The sequence below is a fragment of the Rhinolophus sinicus genome, chromosome 3 (genome assembly GCF_057876585.1).
Source record: "Rhinolophus sinicus isolate RSI-liver-muscle chromosome 3, RSI-T2T, whole genome shotgun sequence".
NCBI lineage: Eukaryota > Metazoa > Chordata > Mammalia > Chiroptera > Rhinolophidae > Rhinolophus > Rhinolophus sinicus.
The window spans coordinates 159,456,620-159,475,558 of NC_142503.1; the positions used below are offsets into that span (position 1 = coordinate 159,456,620).

At 49.4% G+C, this 18,939-nt stretch overlaps 1 protein-coding gene and 2 long non-coding RNA genes across 6 annotated transcripts in view; 1 reads left to right on the forward strand and 2 right to left on the reverse strand.

Annotated features, from left to right (window-relative positions):
* The window catches only part of ANP32A (acidic nuclear phosphoprotein 32 family member A), a 39,001-nt gene extending 22,486 nt beyond the window's left edge, over positions 1-16,515 (reverse strand). Inside the window, exon 1 of one of the 3 annotated variants that reach the window (XM_088797324.1) lies at positions 16,354-16,515. In XM_088797324.1, coding sequence (XP_088653450.1) covers positions 16,354-16,386 — 33 coding nt within the window. In that variant the 5' untranslated portion in view covers positions 16,387-16,515. Of the gene's footprint in view, positions 1-12,807; positions 12,949-15,370; positions 15,502-16,353 lie in introns of those variants that run through there. The other 2 variants (XM_088797323.1, XM_088797322.1) reach the window with 2 other exon arrangements.
* Positions 10,122-11,729, reverse strand: LOC141570564 (uncharacterized). Its single transcript, XR_012494688.2, has 2 exons — positions 11,392-11,729; positions 10,122-10,533 (listed from the first exon to the last, which is right to left on the reverse strand). It is a non-coding gene; the product is annotated as an uncharacterized LOC141570564 (long non-coding RNA).
* Positions 11,762-18,094, forward strand: LOC109444332 (uncharacterized). Of its 2 annotated transcripts, none has more exons than XR_016020875.1 (3): positions 11,762-12,099; positions 15,447-15,923; positions 16,231-18,094. It is a non-coding gene; the product is annotated as an uncharacterized LOC109444332 (long non-coding RNA). The 2 variants fall into 2 exon arrangements; XR_016020876.1 differs by lacking the exon at positions 11,762-12,099 and adding an exon at positions 14,461-14,592.
* The last annotated feature ends 845 nt before the right edge of the window (positions 18,095-18,939 follow it).

The following is an 18,939-nucleotide window of genomic DNA, read 5'->3' on the forward strand; positions in this document are numbered from 1 at the left end:
TTTTACTATAAGACCCGGTCTTACATAATATATAATATATAATATAATGTAATATAATGTAATACTGGGTCTTATGTTAATGTTTGCTCCAAAAGACGCATTAGAGCTGATGGTCCGGTTAGGTCTTATTTTCGGGGAAACAGGGTAGCTCTGAAGTCAATGACACGGCTTTGCACCCACGCACAGCTTCTCAGTAGTATGTGACCTTGAGCTAATCACTTAACTAGCTTTCTGAGCCTCAGTTCCCCTATCTGTTAAAGTGGGAATAACCCCATTCATTTTGTAGTATTTCTGTATGGACTGAATAAGAATAGGGTGTCGGGCACATAGACACTCAACCGTTAAAAATAAACAAAACATAGAAAAGATACTTTTTCTCAATATTTGATGAAAATCTAGTGCCTTCCCTTCAGAAGCTCAAAGTAGAAGAGTAGGCATCAAATTATCCAGCCCCCGTAATACTGAAAAGCCAGTTCCCTAACAGGCTAATTAATAAACTCTTACTTCACCAGAAGCTCCTTTCAAATTCATGCAGGATGTTTGCTTCTAGATGAAAACTATCAGCCAATTACGTCTCATTCTTGTCCTTGGAGAGTTATGTCAGGATTGGATTCTACCTGACTTAACTGTGGGCTTCTCCCCTTCAAGTAAGCCCTGGGGGCCCTCTGATCCTGATTCACCATCTTTGGTCACAGGCATCAGTAGGGCTCCCTAGCCCACATCAAGGCCCCTGGACCCTCAAACTAGGTGGGAGGCCCTGAAAGGTCCAGATGGAAACCAAAGCTGTACTGGGGGCCCTCCAAGAAACTGCCATTTCAGAAAGACCAATGGAAATCCCACTGTGACAGACGGCAAGAAGAGCTGTGGTTACCAAAATTGGGCCATATCTCTGCCTAGGCAGGAAGAAGACCGACTCTAGGTGGTTAGCTCTTGCCCGGAGGGCTGACTGGCAGTTACAGATGTGTTTAACATTTCTGCCCCCTACCCCCAACACACCTAGCCATAAACGAGAAAAATAAATCTATTATTAATAAACGCAATCTGGAAGTATAAATTTTTCAAAGCATGAGTCTCAAGAGGATAATAAAAGACATTCCGGGATGAAAAGGCAGAGGATCATCTGGCCAGGGGAAATGCCTAAGGTTGTGAGCGGAGCAATGGCCAATTATATTTTGTCCCTCCTTTCTATCATTTCATCTTTCCTACTAATCCCCTCATGAATTTGCATCTTAACCTCGCTGGGCCTCTGCTTGTTCATCAGCAGATGATTCCTAGGTACTTCCAGACAGCTATCTAAGGTTCGGGCTTATGGGGGCCAGAAGTCCAGTGTACGTTACTTGAGTTTCTGCTCAAATGACACCTCCTCAGAGAGGCCTTCCTGGATTACCCACCCCTTTTAACACAGCTTTATTTGTCTTCATGGGGCCTATCACACCAGTAGTCACGTCTCCGCTTGGCTTACTGACCATCTCCCTCAATGAAATGGTAGCCTGATGTGGGCAGTACAGATGACGTGCTCATCTAGTGGAATGCTATGTGCAGAGTGCAGAGAACAGAACCCGGCACACAGCAGGCATTCAATCAATACAGGCATATCTCGGAGATATCATGGGTTTGATTCCACACCACCACAATAAAGCAGATAATGCAATCAAGTGAGTCACACGAATCTTTTGGTTTCCCAGTGTGTATAAAAGTTATGTTTACACTATACGGTAGTCTATTAAGTGTGCAATACCATTATGTCTCAGAAAAATGTACATACCTTAATTAAAATATACTCTTGCTAAAAAATGCTAACCATCCCCTATTGCTAAAAAATACTAACCTTCATCTGAGCCTGTTGGAAAAATGGCACCGATAAAATTGTTCTACGTAGGGTTGCCACAAACCTTCAATTTGTAAGAAGCGCAGTATCTGCAAAGCGCAATCAAGTGAGGTATGCCTTATATAAAAATGAATGGCCCCTCCAGGGTATTTTTTATTTGCAGAAATCACCCTCCTAACTCCCGTTAACATCAGACACTAGCCAGCCATACTGCTCATCATCACCTGTGGCCATAAAAAGCCTCCTGGGGCTGGCACGGCATTTGCCCACACAAGTCTGGTTTCCTGCGCAGTGCGCGCCTTTCAGACCAGAGCCAGACCTTGTGGACTCATGACCACTGGCCAAACTCAGAGGTATGTTTTCACTTCCATATCTGACCCTCCCCTGCGACAGCTCCCGACAATGACTTCACTGGCCACTGGAAGGCTCCAGAGTACAGAGGGCGGCTGCCTGCCCTGAAACCCTTCGCTTTTAAGAGAACAGCATTCCACTTCAGCTCCCAGGCCGGTTCCCCTCCCTCTGCCTGGAGGGCCCTCCTCTACAAGCCTCCCCAGACTCACAGACCACACCTACACAAGCAGACACACCAGCTCTCTTAACCAAGACACACAAAGGCAAGTCTGCAGCAGAGCGGCAAACTGGATGGGGGCTAAAAGGAGAACCACTCATTATGGCAGCAGGCCATCCTCTGCAGACAGGCCTCTTCAGGCCTACCAGAGACAGCTGGGGAGCTCCGCTAAAGTACATGCTTGCCCACTCTTCTCAGGCCACACCCAGGGTAGTACACCCAAATCTCCACGGGGGAAGGGGAGACATGCAGAAGTGGAAGGAACGTCCTGGGTGACTGTGATGGCCAGTTCCTGGTCCTCCATGTGGAACAGGCCTCTGTGCCAGAACAGACAGATCCTTCTCACAGGCAGCCAGTCGGGAGGCTGGAGACCACATGATGTCATCACAAAGCCTTCCTGATACACCCAGCTGCAGGGGAGTTATGATGGGTTCTGCAAGCCCTCCCGGCTGCCCTCTGGAGGGGGGAATAAAGAGACACTGACCAACCCAATGGGGAGGAGAGCCACAATGCACTCCCGTGAGGGGCCACCAGAATTGGCTGACAGAACATTGTGGCATAACCTAGAAGTTCTGGTGACTTCTACATCTCTACATCACCCGGGAAGGGCACGATTTTGCTCCCTGTCTTCCAGTGAGTAGAGAAAGATTTTCTGGAGAAGACTTCGCAGGAGCTGTTGGAATGCGAGATAAAGGCCTGGGAGGGGCAGACTGAGTTCTGCAGCCGGGAGGTGAGCTGAGAGGCAGGAGGGGCTACTGGCACAGAGCAGGCTCCAGAACAGGCCCTGGGGCAGGGAAGTCACGGCGCGGCTGATATTGCTCCAGCCCCACATCAACAAAATATGGGGGCTATGTACCCGGCTTGGGGCCCCTCCTGACTTTTTCTACCTACTCTAGAGGCTGAGTAAGGCTTCTTTCTGGGGCAGGCAAAGACAGCTCTCCCAAGAACTGCCCCACCATACTCAAGCTCAGACACCAAGCAAGGGGCCTCCTTCAGACAGGCTGGCTCCCCACCTCCCATTCAAACAGCTTGTTCAAGCCCAGGCTGGTTAGAACCTACTAACTGTCAGGGGCTGTCCACAATACACTCCTGGCACAAACCTTATTTCTTCTAGTCCTGACAACAACCGGGGAGAAGCAGGTTTGTTCATCACCATTTTACAGATGAGGCAACTGAGGCTCAAAGAGGGCACCTGCCAGGTATCTTCAAGGAGTAGAGCTCCTAGTCCTGGGCACTGGCCACTACACCTGACCCCTTCACTTTGAGGTCCCTCCTTCTTACAAAACGCCCGCCAGCCTTCCTCTCGGTCCTCTGGAGATCGAGGCCAGGCCAGGCCCAGCCTTGCTCAATCAGTCCATCCAACACTCCCTCAGCAGCCTCTTGATACAGGTAAACGAAAAATCACAAAGTGACGAGCAGGAATGTGGGTGTGTGCGAATTGTGTGGCCGTGGGGGTGTGAGAGCCAGGCCAAAGCCTGCATCCCTGCCCCCCCAGCAGGTTAAGTCTCACACCCTTCTTTCCTATTTCCTGTTTTCCTTGCTCCATTTTCCTCTCTTTTTACCTCCACTTAGTTTACTTCTTCCTACCTGCTGTGAAGTTCTGCACCTGCCTCAGGGAGGCAGCTCCCAACTGTGCTTCAGAGCCCCTTTCAGAGCCTTCTAAAAATACACAGACTGGGCACCACCCTCGGAGAGGATTCCTTAGGAGGGGAGAGCCTGGGAATTTCTTAAAATGCTCCCCTGGTGGTTCTGACACACAGCTGGGGTTGCAATCTGCCTCCCTAACCACACACCTGTTTTTTCCTCCTGTGTACTGTGCTCTGCACCCCCCTCCCCCCAAGAAACCCACACCACCACCTTTCTGTGACCCACTCCCCACAGCCCAGGACACAGGAACTGGATTCAACAAATTCAATCTGCTACACAGATACTCAAGTAGCATGCACATAACTCCCCACATCACTCTGGACCCTGGACACACAGGCCACGTCAGTCAAAGCAGGTGCCCTTCAGCCCTCCCTCCAGTCACATCATCTGGGCCTGCTGGTGAAACCAGTGGCTAAGGTGAAAAAAAGGTGGTTCCATACTGTGGTCCCTCCCCAAGATGCATGCCCTTGAAAGTAATCCCTTTAAATTTACCATTACAGGATCTCTCTCTCTCTCTTTCATGACTTCTGCAGGAGGCAGGGGAATCCGGTGATCCAGACCTTCTAGACACACGTGACTGACAGGTCCCAGCACAACTTTGCTTAAGTGCCTCACACAGAAACACCACAGGCCTCTCTCTCCTCCAGCTTTACCCTGCCCCTCCATCCCTGCTCTTCCAGCTGCCGCTCATCCTGCCTTTAACTTATGTCCAGCCTGAGGATAACAAGCAGAAGGCCGCCTCGCTCCATTGACTGGCCTAGGTCTACTGATGGAATCCTCTTACCTCAGACACTTCTGGGCCTCTCCAGACAGCTGCAGGAACAGACCAGGGGTTGGCCTTTCCTGGATCCAAAGGGATGACCTGAGGGAGTTTTAGTGGGTCACCAGACAGCACCAAGATGACACGCAGAAACAGACACTTGATTTGCTGGGGACCTCAGGCAGACCACTGGATTTTCCTCGTTTATCAAAGAAGGGTTAAGAATGCTCTCCACTCCTACCCATAACACACCAGGGCTGGGAAGATCTTAGTACGTAAGGAGGGCTTGGTAAGGCACAGCATTTCTTGTATAGCATCAACTTTCATAACTGAATTAAAAGGAAGCAACTCACTAGAGCAGTGGTTTTCTAAATGGATTGCCACATTGCGAAGCAGGAAGAAAAATGTTAGGATTTACGATACCTTTTACCTTAACCTTCTTAATTTTTAGTGTTATGTTTTATAATATACATATATTTATATGTAATGTATGTGAATAATCCATAACTAAAAGGTAAACATACTGGTGCTCAGGTTCAAATTTTTTACTGATATGGGATATAAAAACCAGAAAAGGCTGAATTCAGAGCGCTGGACTGAGAAAGTGTGAATCACCCACCCAGAGACAAAAGCTCACACCCACCAGGGGAAAGCTGAGGGCACCAAACCGCTAGTCGTTTCTGATGCTATTTCAGTGGCTTTGTGCTTAACTTACCAGGCAGAGAGGGTGATGAAAATGACAAGTACCACAGTTCCTTCATCCAACCCACACTCGCAGAATGCCCACCAAGCGCCAAGTGCAGTGCTGAGCCCCGGGGACGCACAGTGATGAGCAGAAACAGGTCCTTTAAATCAAGCAGCTTACCAGCTGAGCAGGAAGGGAGTCGCTAATTAAAGCACTCACATTCAGGAATGTGTAATTACAAACTGAAGCACTTTGAAGGAAATTTCTATAGGAGTTTTATGACAAAAGCACCAGACCTAGAGCTGAGGAGCGGAGAATGAAGGCAACAGTGAAGATGATTAGATGCTAAGTAGGTGACGGGGACAGTTACAGCAGTGGAGCAGACTTGAGTGAATAAAAGGTGGTGGCGACTAAGGCCAGTGCAGTGGGATGGGGGCAGGGGAAAAGCTGAGAGGCCAGCAGTAGCCAGTTCATGCAGGACCCTGTTGGTCTTACAAAGGAGTCTGGACTTTACCCTAAGAACAATGGTGTACTTTAAGTATGGGGTGACACGATTTCACCTGTGTTTTGCTAACAGCATTCTGGCTGATGTCTGAAGCATGGTTTCAAGGGGACTGTGATGCAGGGAGATTAACTGGAAAGCAGCAGAGGATACTGAGTTGAAAAAACTTCTGATGGATAGAAAGACCCTATGTGTTCATGTTAGCGGGATGCAGGACGTTACATAAGTCATGGGTTCCCTTTGAACATGTTGAATGTAGGGTATTTTGGGGACACTCAGGTGTAGACATTGGATAGGTCCTGAGCTTAGCCAAGGGGTCAGGGCTGGAAATGCAAACACAGGATGCCAGACAGCACAGTGTTCACAGCTGTAGGTGAGGGAGGACAGGACTTCGTGGGGAGGGAATACACACCGGGGCCCAAGGCCCCAGCCTGACCCAGGCCAATACTTCACGGCTGCATCAAGGGGGGCAAACAGCCACCAGAAAAGGAGGAGCAACCAGAGCTGTAGGAGGAAGACCAGAGAAAGGGAGGGGCAAGGGGAACATATCTCAGGAAGGTCAGGGTGTAAATACTGCAGCTGAGGAATCACTGAAGAGAAGACGGTGAAGGCTGTTGGGATTTTTGGAACTGTTCAGGAAGCAAAAACCAGACTGAAGAGGTTGAGGTGTGAGAGCAGTGAGGGGATGGAGGTGGTTACAGACAATTTACCAAGCTGCATGTAAAAGAGACGAGATGGGCAATAGCTACAATGAGATAGAAGAATCAAGGAAGGTTTTCTATTTGCTTTAAGAGGGGAAAAACACCCCAAGCTGGAGAAGCGTCTAAACAAGAGTGGCTAGGTGCCTGGGAAGAAGGGGACCAGAGGGCTGGCAGGGATGAGACCCAAAGGACAGCTGAGCTGGGCAGGGGTTTGGTTTAGGAATTTCTTAGGAAACCAGATTTCAATTTTCTCTACCAGGGGGTGTTGTAGGCTAGGAGGGAAAGGGTTTAGAAGGGTGGGTGGGCAATTTAAGACCAGCCTGAAATAGTTGCTGAGGGCAATAACAAAAAGAGTTGTTTATCCTTAGCAGAAACTTGGCAAAGCACCGCAGGGGCCGCTCCAGGGATGTTTAGATGCTATAGCTACACTCACACCTAGAAGCAACACATTTACTGTTGAAGTGCTTATGGAGAAAAAATAACTTCTGGCAAGTTTGAATCTCTAGCTTCTAACCTCTTTTCCCATTGAAACAAATGTTTCTTTTTTATATAATGTGTCTGTTGATTTAACTACATACCACTACACCACTACAAACTGTGGTGTTCAGACCATAACAACAATAACATGTAAGTCTGTCAGCGCTGTGTGCCAGCCTATTGATAGGTACTATCACGTGGTCATTTTAAAGCTAAGAAAGGAAGGCAGTGGCGAGGTGAACCTGCCCCCAAGTGCCACAGCTGTGGGCGGGCGGGCGGTGGGTGATGACAACGGGATGAACACCCAGGCAGTCTGGGTGGGAGCAGCAGCCAGGTACACTGCACACACCTGTCTCTGCAACCGTCTCTCCTCCACGCTGGTAAATGTGGGAGCCCCCAGGGAACCTGCATAGGACGCAGCACACTGAAGGATGGAGGGCAATGGCTGTTGAGGGCACAGAGAAGGTGGGGGGGGGGGGCAGAATATGCTTGGATGAAGGCCACTGGCACAACTAGGAACCCTGGAAGGCATCCATAGCGGGCAGGAATTTAGCATAATGATTCCCTAATGCCATGAGGAAGTTTGGGTTGGGAAAGAGCTAGGAGCTTGAGAACATGGGACCCAGAGATAAGCTGGCTTAAAAAGCAGGAGAAATCACTATTGACCCCCAGGGGACAGATTTCACAAAGCTACAAAAGGCATTCCTCCTCATTCCCCCAAGTCAAACCACAAAATATTTGTGTGTGAAGGAACCTTAATATTCATGTTTTAAATATCTTTGAAACACTAACAAGTAATGAAATCAATGTATGGGTCAAAGCCAGCACCTTTTTAATGAAAAGTGTTTTACATGTAGTCAGGGAGCTCACTGTCAGTTTTTCATGCAACACATGTATATGTATATGTACACACACACACACACATATATTGGGTAATAGTGCAAAAGACAGTTCTTACTGTTAGGATCAAAAGTTTGAATGCCACTGATCTAATTCAACACCCCCTTTTTAGAGCGGAGGCTCAAAGCAGCTGAACATGCCCAAGTTAGTTAATAGCAAAGCTGAGAACAGCACTCAAGTCTCTAATAGTTCTCTGGTAATTTCCTCACCAAACCGGAATCTCCAAATGCAAATACCTCTGGGAAAGACAGTCCTGACTTGAATCTACATTAGTGACAGTGGAGTAAGCTGATCTTTTACATCTGCTGCCTGGAGCAAGTCTGGGAAAGGAGACAACAGGTGAGTATACCAGGTTGGCCGTGGGGCTAAAACAAAATAACATGGGGGTTACAGGGTGTGGCCCAGTAGGCACAGGACAGGGCCTGGTGTGGTAGAACAAAGACATTTTATCTTGTGTACAGACTTTGTATTAATATCATCAGGACAACTGGTTCTATACAAGGAGGTTGCCTCCATGTCTGGGCAGGTGGCCCAGGGCCATGGATGCTTTGCTCATCTCATTTCAACAAATTTTATTAAATGAGAAGTTCTGAACAACAGATGCCTTCACAATTCTCCATCCCTGCCAGACTCCATTTCTTTAATGAAAACATCATTGTTGGGTATTTATCATTTGTTGTATAATAAGATCCACAGTCAGGTCCATGTTTTTCTACTTGTTTGTGGGAGGAAGGCAGTGGTGATGGGGGACTAGTGGAGGGTACTTTCTAGACCAGAGAATTAACTAGAACAGGAGGTGGGTGGGTCAAAATGGTGTGTATGTGTGTGGGGGCAGGGGGGTCAGGCATGGGAGGGCATGGCAGCAAACATCTGTAAGGGAGTGCCCCCTCAGACACTACAGTAATGAGCCTCCTCCTCTTTACCAAGTAAGAATTCAGGCCAAACAACTGGGCTAATAATAAGTTCATTCAACCAGGCCTCATTACCACTCAGCATCAAGCCTGTTCCTTTCCTAAGTGACTACATACACCAAGGCAGAGAGGGCAGGAACAGCCGTAAGAAGACATCTGATGAGAAGCCCATACACTCTCCAAAAAGGATCAAAACCAACAGACCCAAGTTTTCTATTCCAATGTGGTATGATTAATTTGGACTGAAGCTCTGGGATGACCAGCCCTCAAAGCTCAATTAGGTGCCTGTGTTACAAACAAGGATTGTGTAAAGTCTGGAGTAAGTCACCTTGAAAGACTGGGACCAAGACAGGGAACTGGGAACTGTGGTTTGCTGTCCTTAAAGCAGACTAGTTATTCGGACTGGGATTCGTCCCCTTTGATTTCTCTCCCCCCCCCCACCTGGCCAACTTTATATCCATTCCTTACACTCATTCGCTCAGGAACAAGGGGCTAGAGGTAGAAAGAAGGGCTCTGAAACTTAAAGCCACTCTGCTGCTAGTTTGTTCCCCAGGAAACATGCATGGTGGAAGAGCAGCAGGCCTGAGTGAGATTCCAGGATTATCTGCGGTTTTCAATGATCTGAGCTCTGAGGGTCTGCTGTCGGCCACTGGGCACACAGCTGCTGCACCTTCCACAGACCTCAAAGCTCAAACTGTTGCAGTTCAAAGCTTCTTCCCTCTAGCTCTGAGAAGCCATGTAAAATTTAAGAGTAACTATTTAACTGCATGATATGCAAAAACCTTCGCAAGATAAAGAATTTCAGTTGGTTACAAAGAGCCTCTGGATGGAAAGGATGTTCAACTTTAAACTGGAAATAAAGACAATTTCTCTTCTGATGCAGGTTCTTGGATTGAGGCCAATTTGTACTAGGTATCAGCTAGTTAAAGGGCACACACAGAGGGTCTTAGAAATACCCCTAAAGCACCACCCAAATGAATGGCTTGCTACATGCTTAATAAAAATTTTTGAAAATTAAAAAACCCAGGTCCCAGGGTCCCTCCCTGTAATCTATTAAACCAGGGATTACCAAACTTTTTCTGTAAATCGCCAGAGAGTAAATTGACAGTACTTACACAGGAACTTTTATAATGAGAGAAAACAAATTTCCATGATTCTTTTATTGATAAAAATATACAATAATTTTGGGGAGGTTACACAGGTCTAACAAGACAAGTGGAATTTTTTTTTTTTTTTGAGTAACATTTCACTTAATTGCGATTCAAAGTTGTCTTCCATATCATCAAATTGATTGCAATGTTTATATGTACAAATTATTCTTAGCTCATGGGCTGTACAAGAGGCTCCCCAAGTTATTCTGGTGATGGGCCGCATATGGGACCCAATGGATTATACAATTTTCAAAGTCCTCACAGTCCAACTGAAGGACTTCTGGTTTTACAGTCGGAAGAGAACCCATTTCTGCTGCATGCTGGCTGTTCAGTTGCTCAACCTTCTCCCATCCTCAATGATTCACTCTCACAACAGGGAGGATGTCACATGGCTTGGCCTACCCTGAAGGAGTTGTTGGGAGGATTAAGTGAGATGACACATGAGGTATTATTCAAGGTATTATTCGTATACACTGGTGTACTAACAGGCTACTTGAACCCCTAGATACCAGTGACATGCCAATTCTGTTCAGTATTTTTGGCTACAGATGGAGACTAATAAAATTGGAAAATGCATTACATGCAAGATCCCATACAAATCACTGTCTGACGGTGTCTCCTGTTTGTCTTCTCATTACCCAAAACACATCTCCCAAAACCTAAAAGGCCCGAGTTGTTTCAGCCTAACAAGAGGTGACAGGCTAAACCAAACTCCGAAAGTATTTGTCTTCTCCCTTAAAATGACAATCCACAGAGCTTCTGGTCCTGAGCACCCCCAGGAAACTAACTCGCATAAGGTGGTCCCATTTCAACGCCAGAGAAATACAAAGCTCTTCCCCAAGGTTATCTTACAAAAAAGGGTACTTCAGGGGAGGAGTAGTGAATAGAGATTAAGTATAGACTGACCGTAATAACCTGTCTTCAATTTATGTGGAGCATAGAATAACTGTACCTACCTCACAGTGCTGTTGTGGGGACTAAATTGATATGTATATTCCACTTAGAACTGTGCCAGGCACAGCATGGGTGCGATGTAAGCATTAGTTATCGTTATTATTTTAAAACGAAGAGAGGCTTAAAATTGCATGTCTGTCTCAGGGAATAACACTATCGTAGATTGAGAACCTGAGGGTCAGACCAAGCCAGTTGTCACTTACTCATTCAATGGGATGCTTATTCCCATTTTCCAGGTAAGGAAACCAACGTTCAAAAAGGTAGGTTAGGTTAATCTGCCTGAAATCACAGGGGCAGATCAACTTACCTTACTTCTTTGTGGCAGGGGGGATTCAAACTCAGATCTGTGTGGTTCCAGAACCCAGATTCACTGTGGACCCAACCCCCAAACTCAAAACTACCACCAGCAGCAGCAATCCAGCAACAACACATAACTGACCGTGACTATCCAGAGCTCACGCTCAATTTTCTGCCTGTGGATTCCTGGTTGGCTTGCATAAACCGGAGTTAATATCAGGCTACTTGAACCCAATTAGGCAGTAAGTCAGACTGGAAAACATCATGCGATGTATTCCAAAGGTCAAAGTTAAACCTGGCTTCCTGGGCAGCCTTTGCCGGGCACTGCCATGAAAGCTAGTCTCCAAGGAGACATCAGTTTAACCGTGAGGAGGTGCCCAACCAGCACCGTAGCGCTTCAAAAAGTCCCAGAGATGGCAGCGAGGTGACGCCTTGCCTGCATCTGCAGTCAATAACCAGGGAAAGGCATCACTTACTTTTTAAAAAGCAAACCTTATTCCTTTTTCTTTTCGGTTTAGGGTTACATTTACTACTGTAGCTGCCTTCCCTTGGTAAAAAAAATTAAAAAGGAAAAGGGGTAGAGAAGCGCGAGGTGGGCTCCCCCAGCAGCCAGCAGGGCACTGCAACACCCACCTGAAACACGGAGCCAAACCTACCTGCCCGGAGAGCCCAGCCCCGAGGGCGTTTCCCCAACACCTCGACAACTCGTCCCTCCCGGGTAAGCTGCTGCTGTCCTTGGCTTCAGTCAGGGCCGCTAGAGTCGCGTGCTCGCCCCCTCCCAAAAAAGAAACCTTCCGTTCAATTCCCCCCCCCCCCCACCGTCCTATCAGTTCTGCCAAAAGAATAAACGGGGCGATCGGTTCGTCCTCAGGGCCACATTTAACTAAAATGCCTGCAGGAAGAAGGGCAAAATACTGGAGAGAAGAGGGGCGGGGGAGGGAGGGAGGGAGCGCGATGGGGGTTGGGGGGAGCACTCGCACGGAGGATCATCGGCCTCCCAGTGCAACGGCTGCCTGTACGCTCCAGCAAAGCCTCAGGTCGTTGGCACCGGGAGGGAACCCCCATCGGGGCCTAGAGCACGACTGCAGGTCTCCGGAGCCGGCTCTCCCTGCTGCCTCCACGTCCGGGGCCGTCTGGGTGATGGCGCAAGACTCTGCTCCCCCCACCCCCCACAGCGACAACAGCCGCGGTGACAAAATGGCAGCCCGGCACCCGGCAGGCAGTCGTGCCACAGGCGAGCAGGGCCCGGCGGCCGCCCCTTCGGGCTCGGCCAATAATGCCTCGGCACCTCTCGGGCTCGGCCTCAGGAGGGCCCGACCGTTAAAAAAATAATAAATAAAACACCTTCAGCTCTAAACCAGCTCGAGACGCCCAAAGGTCCGCCCAGGGGCCATCCTAGCACGCCCGCACCCCGGCCCGCACGCACCAGGCTTGGCCTCCCCGGCGCCGGCTCCCCGCATGAAGCCCTGAGCCCGCATTCGGGGACCCGCGCCCGGCGCCGGCCGCGCCATGGGGGAGGGGCGGGGCGGGCCGCGCGAGACCCGAGAAACATGGCTGCTCGTCCTGTTTCAGCGTCGCGCTGTGGCCACCAGCCCTGGGATCTGAGTTGGGAGAGGCTTGGAAGGTGGGTGTGTGGGGACCCAGGGGGCCAGCGCGGCGGGCAGGATCGTAGGGGACACTCTGCGGGAGCTATTTGTCTTAAAAACGTTAAAAAAAAATAGTTCCTCCTCCCCCACCCCTTTTGTCCCTCATTAGCTAGCTTTCTCCCCAAACGTGCAGAAAGTGCCCCCTCCACTCCCTGCGCCGCACCCCGCCTCGAGGCCGGGGGCAGGCGTGTGGGCAGGGAGCCTGGGCGGCGAGGGGGCGAAGCGTGAGAAATCGCTCCCAGCACGGCGCGGCGCGCTCCCCTCCCCCAGCACACACTCGGGGAAGTTTAAAGAGCCGGTTCGACCCGCTTTTGAGCTCGCTCCCAGTTGGCCAGCAGTGTGGATAGGGTTGGCCCCGCGATCCTCGTCTCCACACCCACCCACCCACCCATCGCGACCCCGGCCCCCAGCTTGGCGCCCTTCCCCCTCCGCACAGGGGGCTTCCGGAAAGTACGCGGGAAGACCGCGGATCGGGCCCCCTCCCCCATCACCACACCCAGCCCCCAAATCCTCCCGCTCCGCGTCGGAGCCGGGATGAAACCGACCAGAGAAAAGCAAGCCGCCGGCAAATTGTTCGCGGCAACTCCTGCCTGCTCCGCGTCGGGCACCCCTCCCCACCCTCCACCACCCCCTCCCCGCCCTGCGCGCCATCAGGCACTGCACGTCTACAGTCCACAGCTGCGTTAAGATGGGGGGAGACACAAAAAGGATCTTGTTTTCAAAAGTATCACTCAGGTTTGGGGGAGGAACTAGAGAAAAGAGGAAGCAAGGCCTGTCTTCGCCAAGGATTCGGGTTTTCACCCGCTGGAGGGGCGACAGGTCAGCGCACAGTGCTCCCCCAACTCCCAACTCTGGAACCCTGGCCACAGAGGCTGGAGCGGCGGCCCTCGCGCCCGCGCTCTCCTGGTCCTCCAAGGGGCCACTAGGGGAGTCAGCCAGCGTCTCCGCCCCAGACCCGGGGTCTGCTCCGCTGAGCCGCCAACTCGCATAAAACAGTTTGAAAGCGACAGGGTGCCAGAAATAAAAACGAGCGTTCAAGTAACCCACCCTGGCCTAACCCCCTCCTCGGGGGTGGGCTTTCGCCCAGCCTCCCAGTTCCCAGCCGTGTAAGTTTCCTCCGGCCCTACTCCCGCCGCTGCCCAATCAATAACGGCGACAGGAAGGCAAACTCCCATCCCGGAGCTGCGTGTTCGCTATGCCCGCATCAATCTGGACCCAGCCAATACCCACCACGGGCACCAGCTCCGGGCATCTCGCGTCCTGACAAAGTTTCCCGTGCCCATTTATTAGCCAGGCGCCGAATGGCTACCGAGGAGCCCACCCTAGAGAAAGACCGGCCGGGGGCGGCTCCAGAGCTCGAAGGATGGCATCTTGGGGAGGCCGGAAGGAACAGGGGCGAGGGGGGACCGGGACGTTGCCTTTGGGTAACTTGCAATAGCGATCGCTCGAGGTGGGGAGGCGCGGGGATTATCTGAGCCTTTGCACGTTCGAAAATCCCTCCCCCCTCCTTCCAATTTATCCTCCCTTCGGAAGGAAAGGAAGAAACATCAGCATCTGGCCCGAAGGTGGGGTGGAAAGAGTGAGGGAGAAAGAGGAGAGGAAGGGAGGCAGAGAAAGGGAGGGAGGGAGAGAAAGGGCGCGTTCACGAACACTACAAAGTTACAAATATGGCTCCCCCGTCTCTCGCCTCATCACTGCAAAGAAATGAAGACGCACTTTAAACTCGAGCCATTCCCAACTCCACTGCAGCCCCCTCCCCACGCGCTCTCCCCGGGGGCCTCGGCCCACATTTATCAGAAACTAAACCGGACTCGCGAAGCCCAAAACTTATTGTGTGTGCGCGAGCGAGAGAGAACGGGAGGGGAAAGGCGCGGGAGGGGGGCGGAAGGGGGGATTCATTTATAAAATATAAGCCCCTTTTTTTTGTTGTTAAATCCGGGAGGCAGCCCCTCTCCTCCTCCTCCCTCGTTAATCTTTCCCCCAGTCGGAGTCATGGGAGCTGCGAGCTCAGATGGTGATTTTTTGCCTCATTCTCTCCGACCCAAACGCGTGCGCCCGCTGGCCTCCGATGGGTGCACACTCGCACGCACACTCTCGCACCCACAATCGCACACGCGGGAGCACACGCACAGGTAGTCACACACCAAGGGCAGCGGCGGCAGCAGCAGCCGGAACATGCTCGGATGGCATTGCAACCCCCCAACCTTGCAATTCAATTGCAGTCCGACCCCCAAACCCACACCTCCCCGGCTCCCCCCTCAAAAAAAAGTGCCTCCCCCCAACGCACACACACACACAAAGTAGGAGAATGGACCGATAGAGATATTTTTGGCAAATGCTCACATCAGAGGGCGTCCTGTTCCGCAGCTCTAAATGAATCCGTTTGTCCATGTCCATCTCTCGCGCTCTCTCTCTGCAGAGGCTCCCGCGCCGGCGGAATTCAATCAATAAACCCCGAACCCACGGCCGCGCGTTTTAGGACTTTGAAGGATCAACCAGCTCCGCTCGGTTCTCGAGCCCCCAGCACCCGCGGCGCACACAAACCTGATCAGCCTGGAGGCGGGATCTGCGGCCCCGCAGATGAGTGGCAGCAGCTTAAGCCAATCACCACAGAGGGTCTCCGGGCAACAGCCAGTGGCGGCGGCGGCGGAGGGGGAAGGGACCAATGGGCGGGCTGCGCAGCCGGTCAGGGAGGCTCAGCCATTTGGTTGTGGTGCCGGAGACGGACCCCTTTAGATTTCGGGGCGGCTGAGGAGCGCGGTGGCTGCTCCTTGGCTGAGCGAGGGGGGTGGGAGGAATGGCGGGGGAAGGGAAGGTGACTGTGCCTCGAGGGCCGAGCCGCCCGGCCTTGCCAGCCCGCCGCGGCCTCAGCGTTTGGCCGGGGGCGGGGCCGCAGGTGCGTTATACATGGGGGAGGGGTGCGGCCGGAGGGGTCGGGTCGGGGTCCTGGCGGGTCAGAGGGTTGTGTTGGGCCGCCCTAGGCCTGTGTGCACTGCCCAACGGGGTTGCGGAAGGAGGCGGGCGATGCGAGGTCTGGGGGGGCCGCGGGCGGCCCGGCGGCAGGCGGATGAAAGGCCTGGGAAGGGGGGGAGGGGTCAGGGGTGCAGTGGGGGGAGGGGCGGGTCATTTTTCTGGGTCCGGCGGGCCGAGCTGGTGGTTTGTGGCTGATGCCCCCCACCTCTTCCTTTTGCTCCCACCCCCAGCTGCGGCTCACAACCCGCGCGCCCCTTCGCCTCCCGCCTTGTCCTAGTCCAGCCGCGACCATCGCCGCCCCTCTAATAAATAAGTAAATAAAAGCAAGATGCGTCCACCTTTGGATGACTTACCTCGCGGGCTCTACCCTCTCCACGGAGAGGCATTTCAGTTTGCTGTCACATGAGGTCAGCTTGGAAGGAGAGATCAAGAGGCACCCGGGAACTTGTTTAGTCAATAAATGAATGAAGACCATGAATTAAGAATTGTTGCTAAATGTATTGAATATTAATTAAAAAGTGCGAAAAGGAAGGTGCTAATAACTCCTGGTTTTCTGGACCAAACGTAATTTATGGGCTTCATAGACCTAGTGAAAAGAAAACGGCGCAGAGTTTATTCTAATCGTCCTTCTGAGTCATATGTTTCGATTTGGATTGCCAAAGAGACTATTTTCAGTACTTTCTCCAGGTTTTTCGGTTTGCTTACTTTGGGTTTTTCGAATCACAGTTGTAAAGAGACCTTAAAGCCTTAATTCCCACTGGGTTACCAACTTCTGTGGGAAGGCCTAGGACTTTGTCGGGTACTAAGTTGGCTGCCTGTGGCTGTTAATAAATCATGGGGATTGTTGTTAAGGATAGATACATCTTTACCTTTCTATACAACTGTTTTTTTAGTGATTTTACTTCTACACATCTACACGCCATACACTCTAAGGTGGTTTTTGCTTTTGGATAAATGTATTTATTTTTCAGGGAAGTGGGTTCAAGAGACAGAAAAACCAATATGTATGTTGCAAATTTGAAATGTTACATAACACCAATACAGTTTCTTGAACATATAAAATTTAGAAGAGAAAAAGTGACAGAATGTAAATAAAACGCACATACAGAATGCTTACACTGAGGAAGAAACTGTAGGAACTTAAGTATTGTAACCGGATGAATTGCAAACATAAAATCCTGCAACTAATCATTTTACCCAGTAAATTCAGATAAAATAAGTGGAATTTGGGAAGTGATGATGTTTATTCTTTGAGTAGCTGGGAAATGGATAATAAAAATGGGAAGTCATTGTTTTATTTCATATGGGTATAAATAGTATAGTTTATTTGACTTGTTGACTTAGCTGACATATTTGTCTTCCTCAGTTTTGTTAATCTTATTGAAGTCAATTTGTGTAATTGGAATTTATTATTTTTAAAGTTGTATTGGCTTCGTTATAAACACACAAGGACCCCAAATTATCTCTCTGCCCCAGTCAATTGTTATTTCTGGGTATGGTATTTTAAGGTTGTTTCAAAACAGCACATCATAAGCACGTTAAGTCAATATGATGTGTAGAAGCTATGTAACAGGAGTCCTGAAGTTTATGATCTCTGCTGGTAAATGCTCATTTTCAATTTAAATATTTAGCCTCAATTAAGTCCACATCTCTAGCAACGTAATAGGGGACAATGCCTTTCCAGAGGAGTAATCCCTTAAAAACCAACCAGTCATATGCAGGGATGTTCCTCATCCCATTCTGCTAAACAGAAGCAAATAGCTCACTTACCGTACAAAACTGAAGGGGATCACTTGGAAGCCCAAACTCCCATTAGAGAGTGGACAGGTAAAATTAGGATTGAAAAAGTTATGGCTTGATCACTAAATCAAAATATTTAACAGTTGTTTTAGAAGCACCTTTATTAGTTTTTCTAACAGCTTTTGTATTGGTGTTAGAAAATTGAAAGAAGTCTTTGCCAGATGTCAATCATTACAAAGATTGAAATATCCAAAAACTGGATATAACCAATTGAATACTTAATGTTCCATCTTTGCAGCATACTTTGAAAGAGGAGATTTCCTCTCATTTTTACAGAGATTTATTTGTAGTTTACTTTTAAGAAAATTTTAATTATGTTTTTTTTTAATTATAAAAAGGAAATAGGAACCTAGCTCGGCTAAAGCTCAGCCATCTACTCCACACTACTTGACCAAACAAACAATAAAACCCCTCATATTCCTTATTTTACAGAGTTGTTTCTTAAATTACATTTCCATGCATGTAATAGTAAATCAGTGCTCTGAATGGCTCTGCATATCAGAAGATAAAGAAGCTCCCTGTCAAGGAACAAGGAAACGTGGCTGACTTTTGATGTGGAGTGGGAACAGGATGAGTTTCTAACTGTTGCGGGATTCTGCAATGGGAGTCAGGTTATGAAAGATGGGAAGAGTCTGTAACCTCTGGAGCTGGATTTGATTCACACTGAGAAGAATAAATGAGATATAATTCAAAGGTTTGAGCCCTTAGGGAGAAAGATGGACTTCAAGTATGGAAAGATATCTTCCTGCCTTCCAGAATTATTTTCCATTAAGAACCATTTGAAGCAATGAGCAGCCTATCTTGTTCTCTAGGAGGTATGAGCAGTGCATATACTTAGCCTCTTGATACCCATTGGAAACTACTGTTTTATAAACTGCCATTTTAGCTCATTTGCCCTTGTTTGGTCTCTGAAGATGGAGACACTCTGGTTAGCATCTGTTTCCTGAGTCGAGCTAATGTAGTCACAGTTCAACTTTTTGTTCTTCCACATGAATCACGTACACTGGGACCTGGATATACTACATTCTCACCTACATCACGGTTCTGCTGCCTGGATCCTGAAGACAATGATATGGAAAGACTCAGCTTAATTATGTTCCTTTTGTCCTATCTAAATAGGTTTTAGAAATGTAGATTCT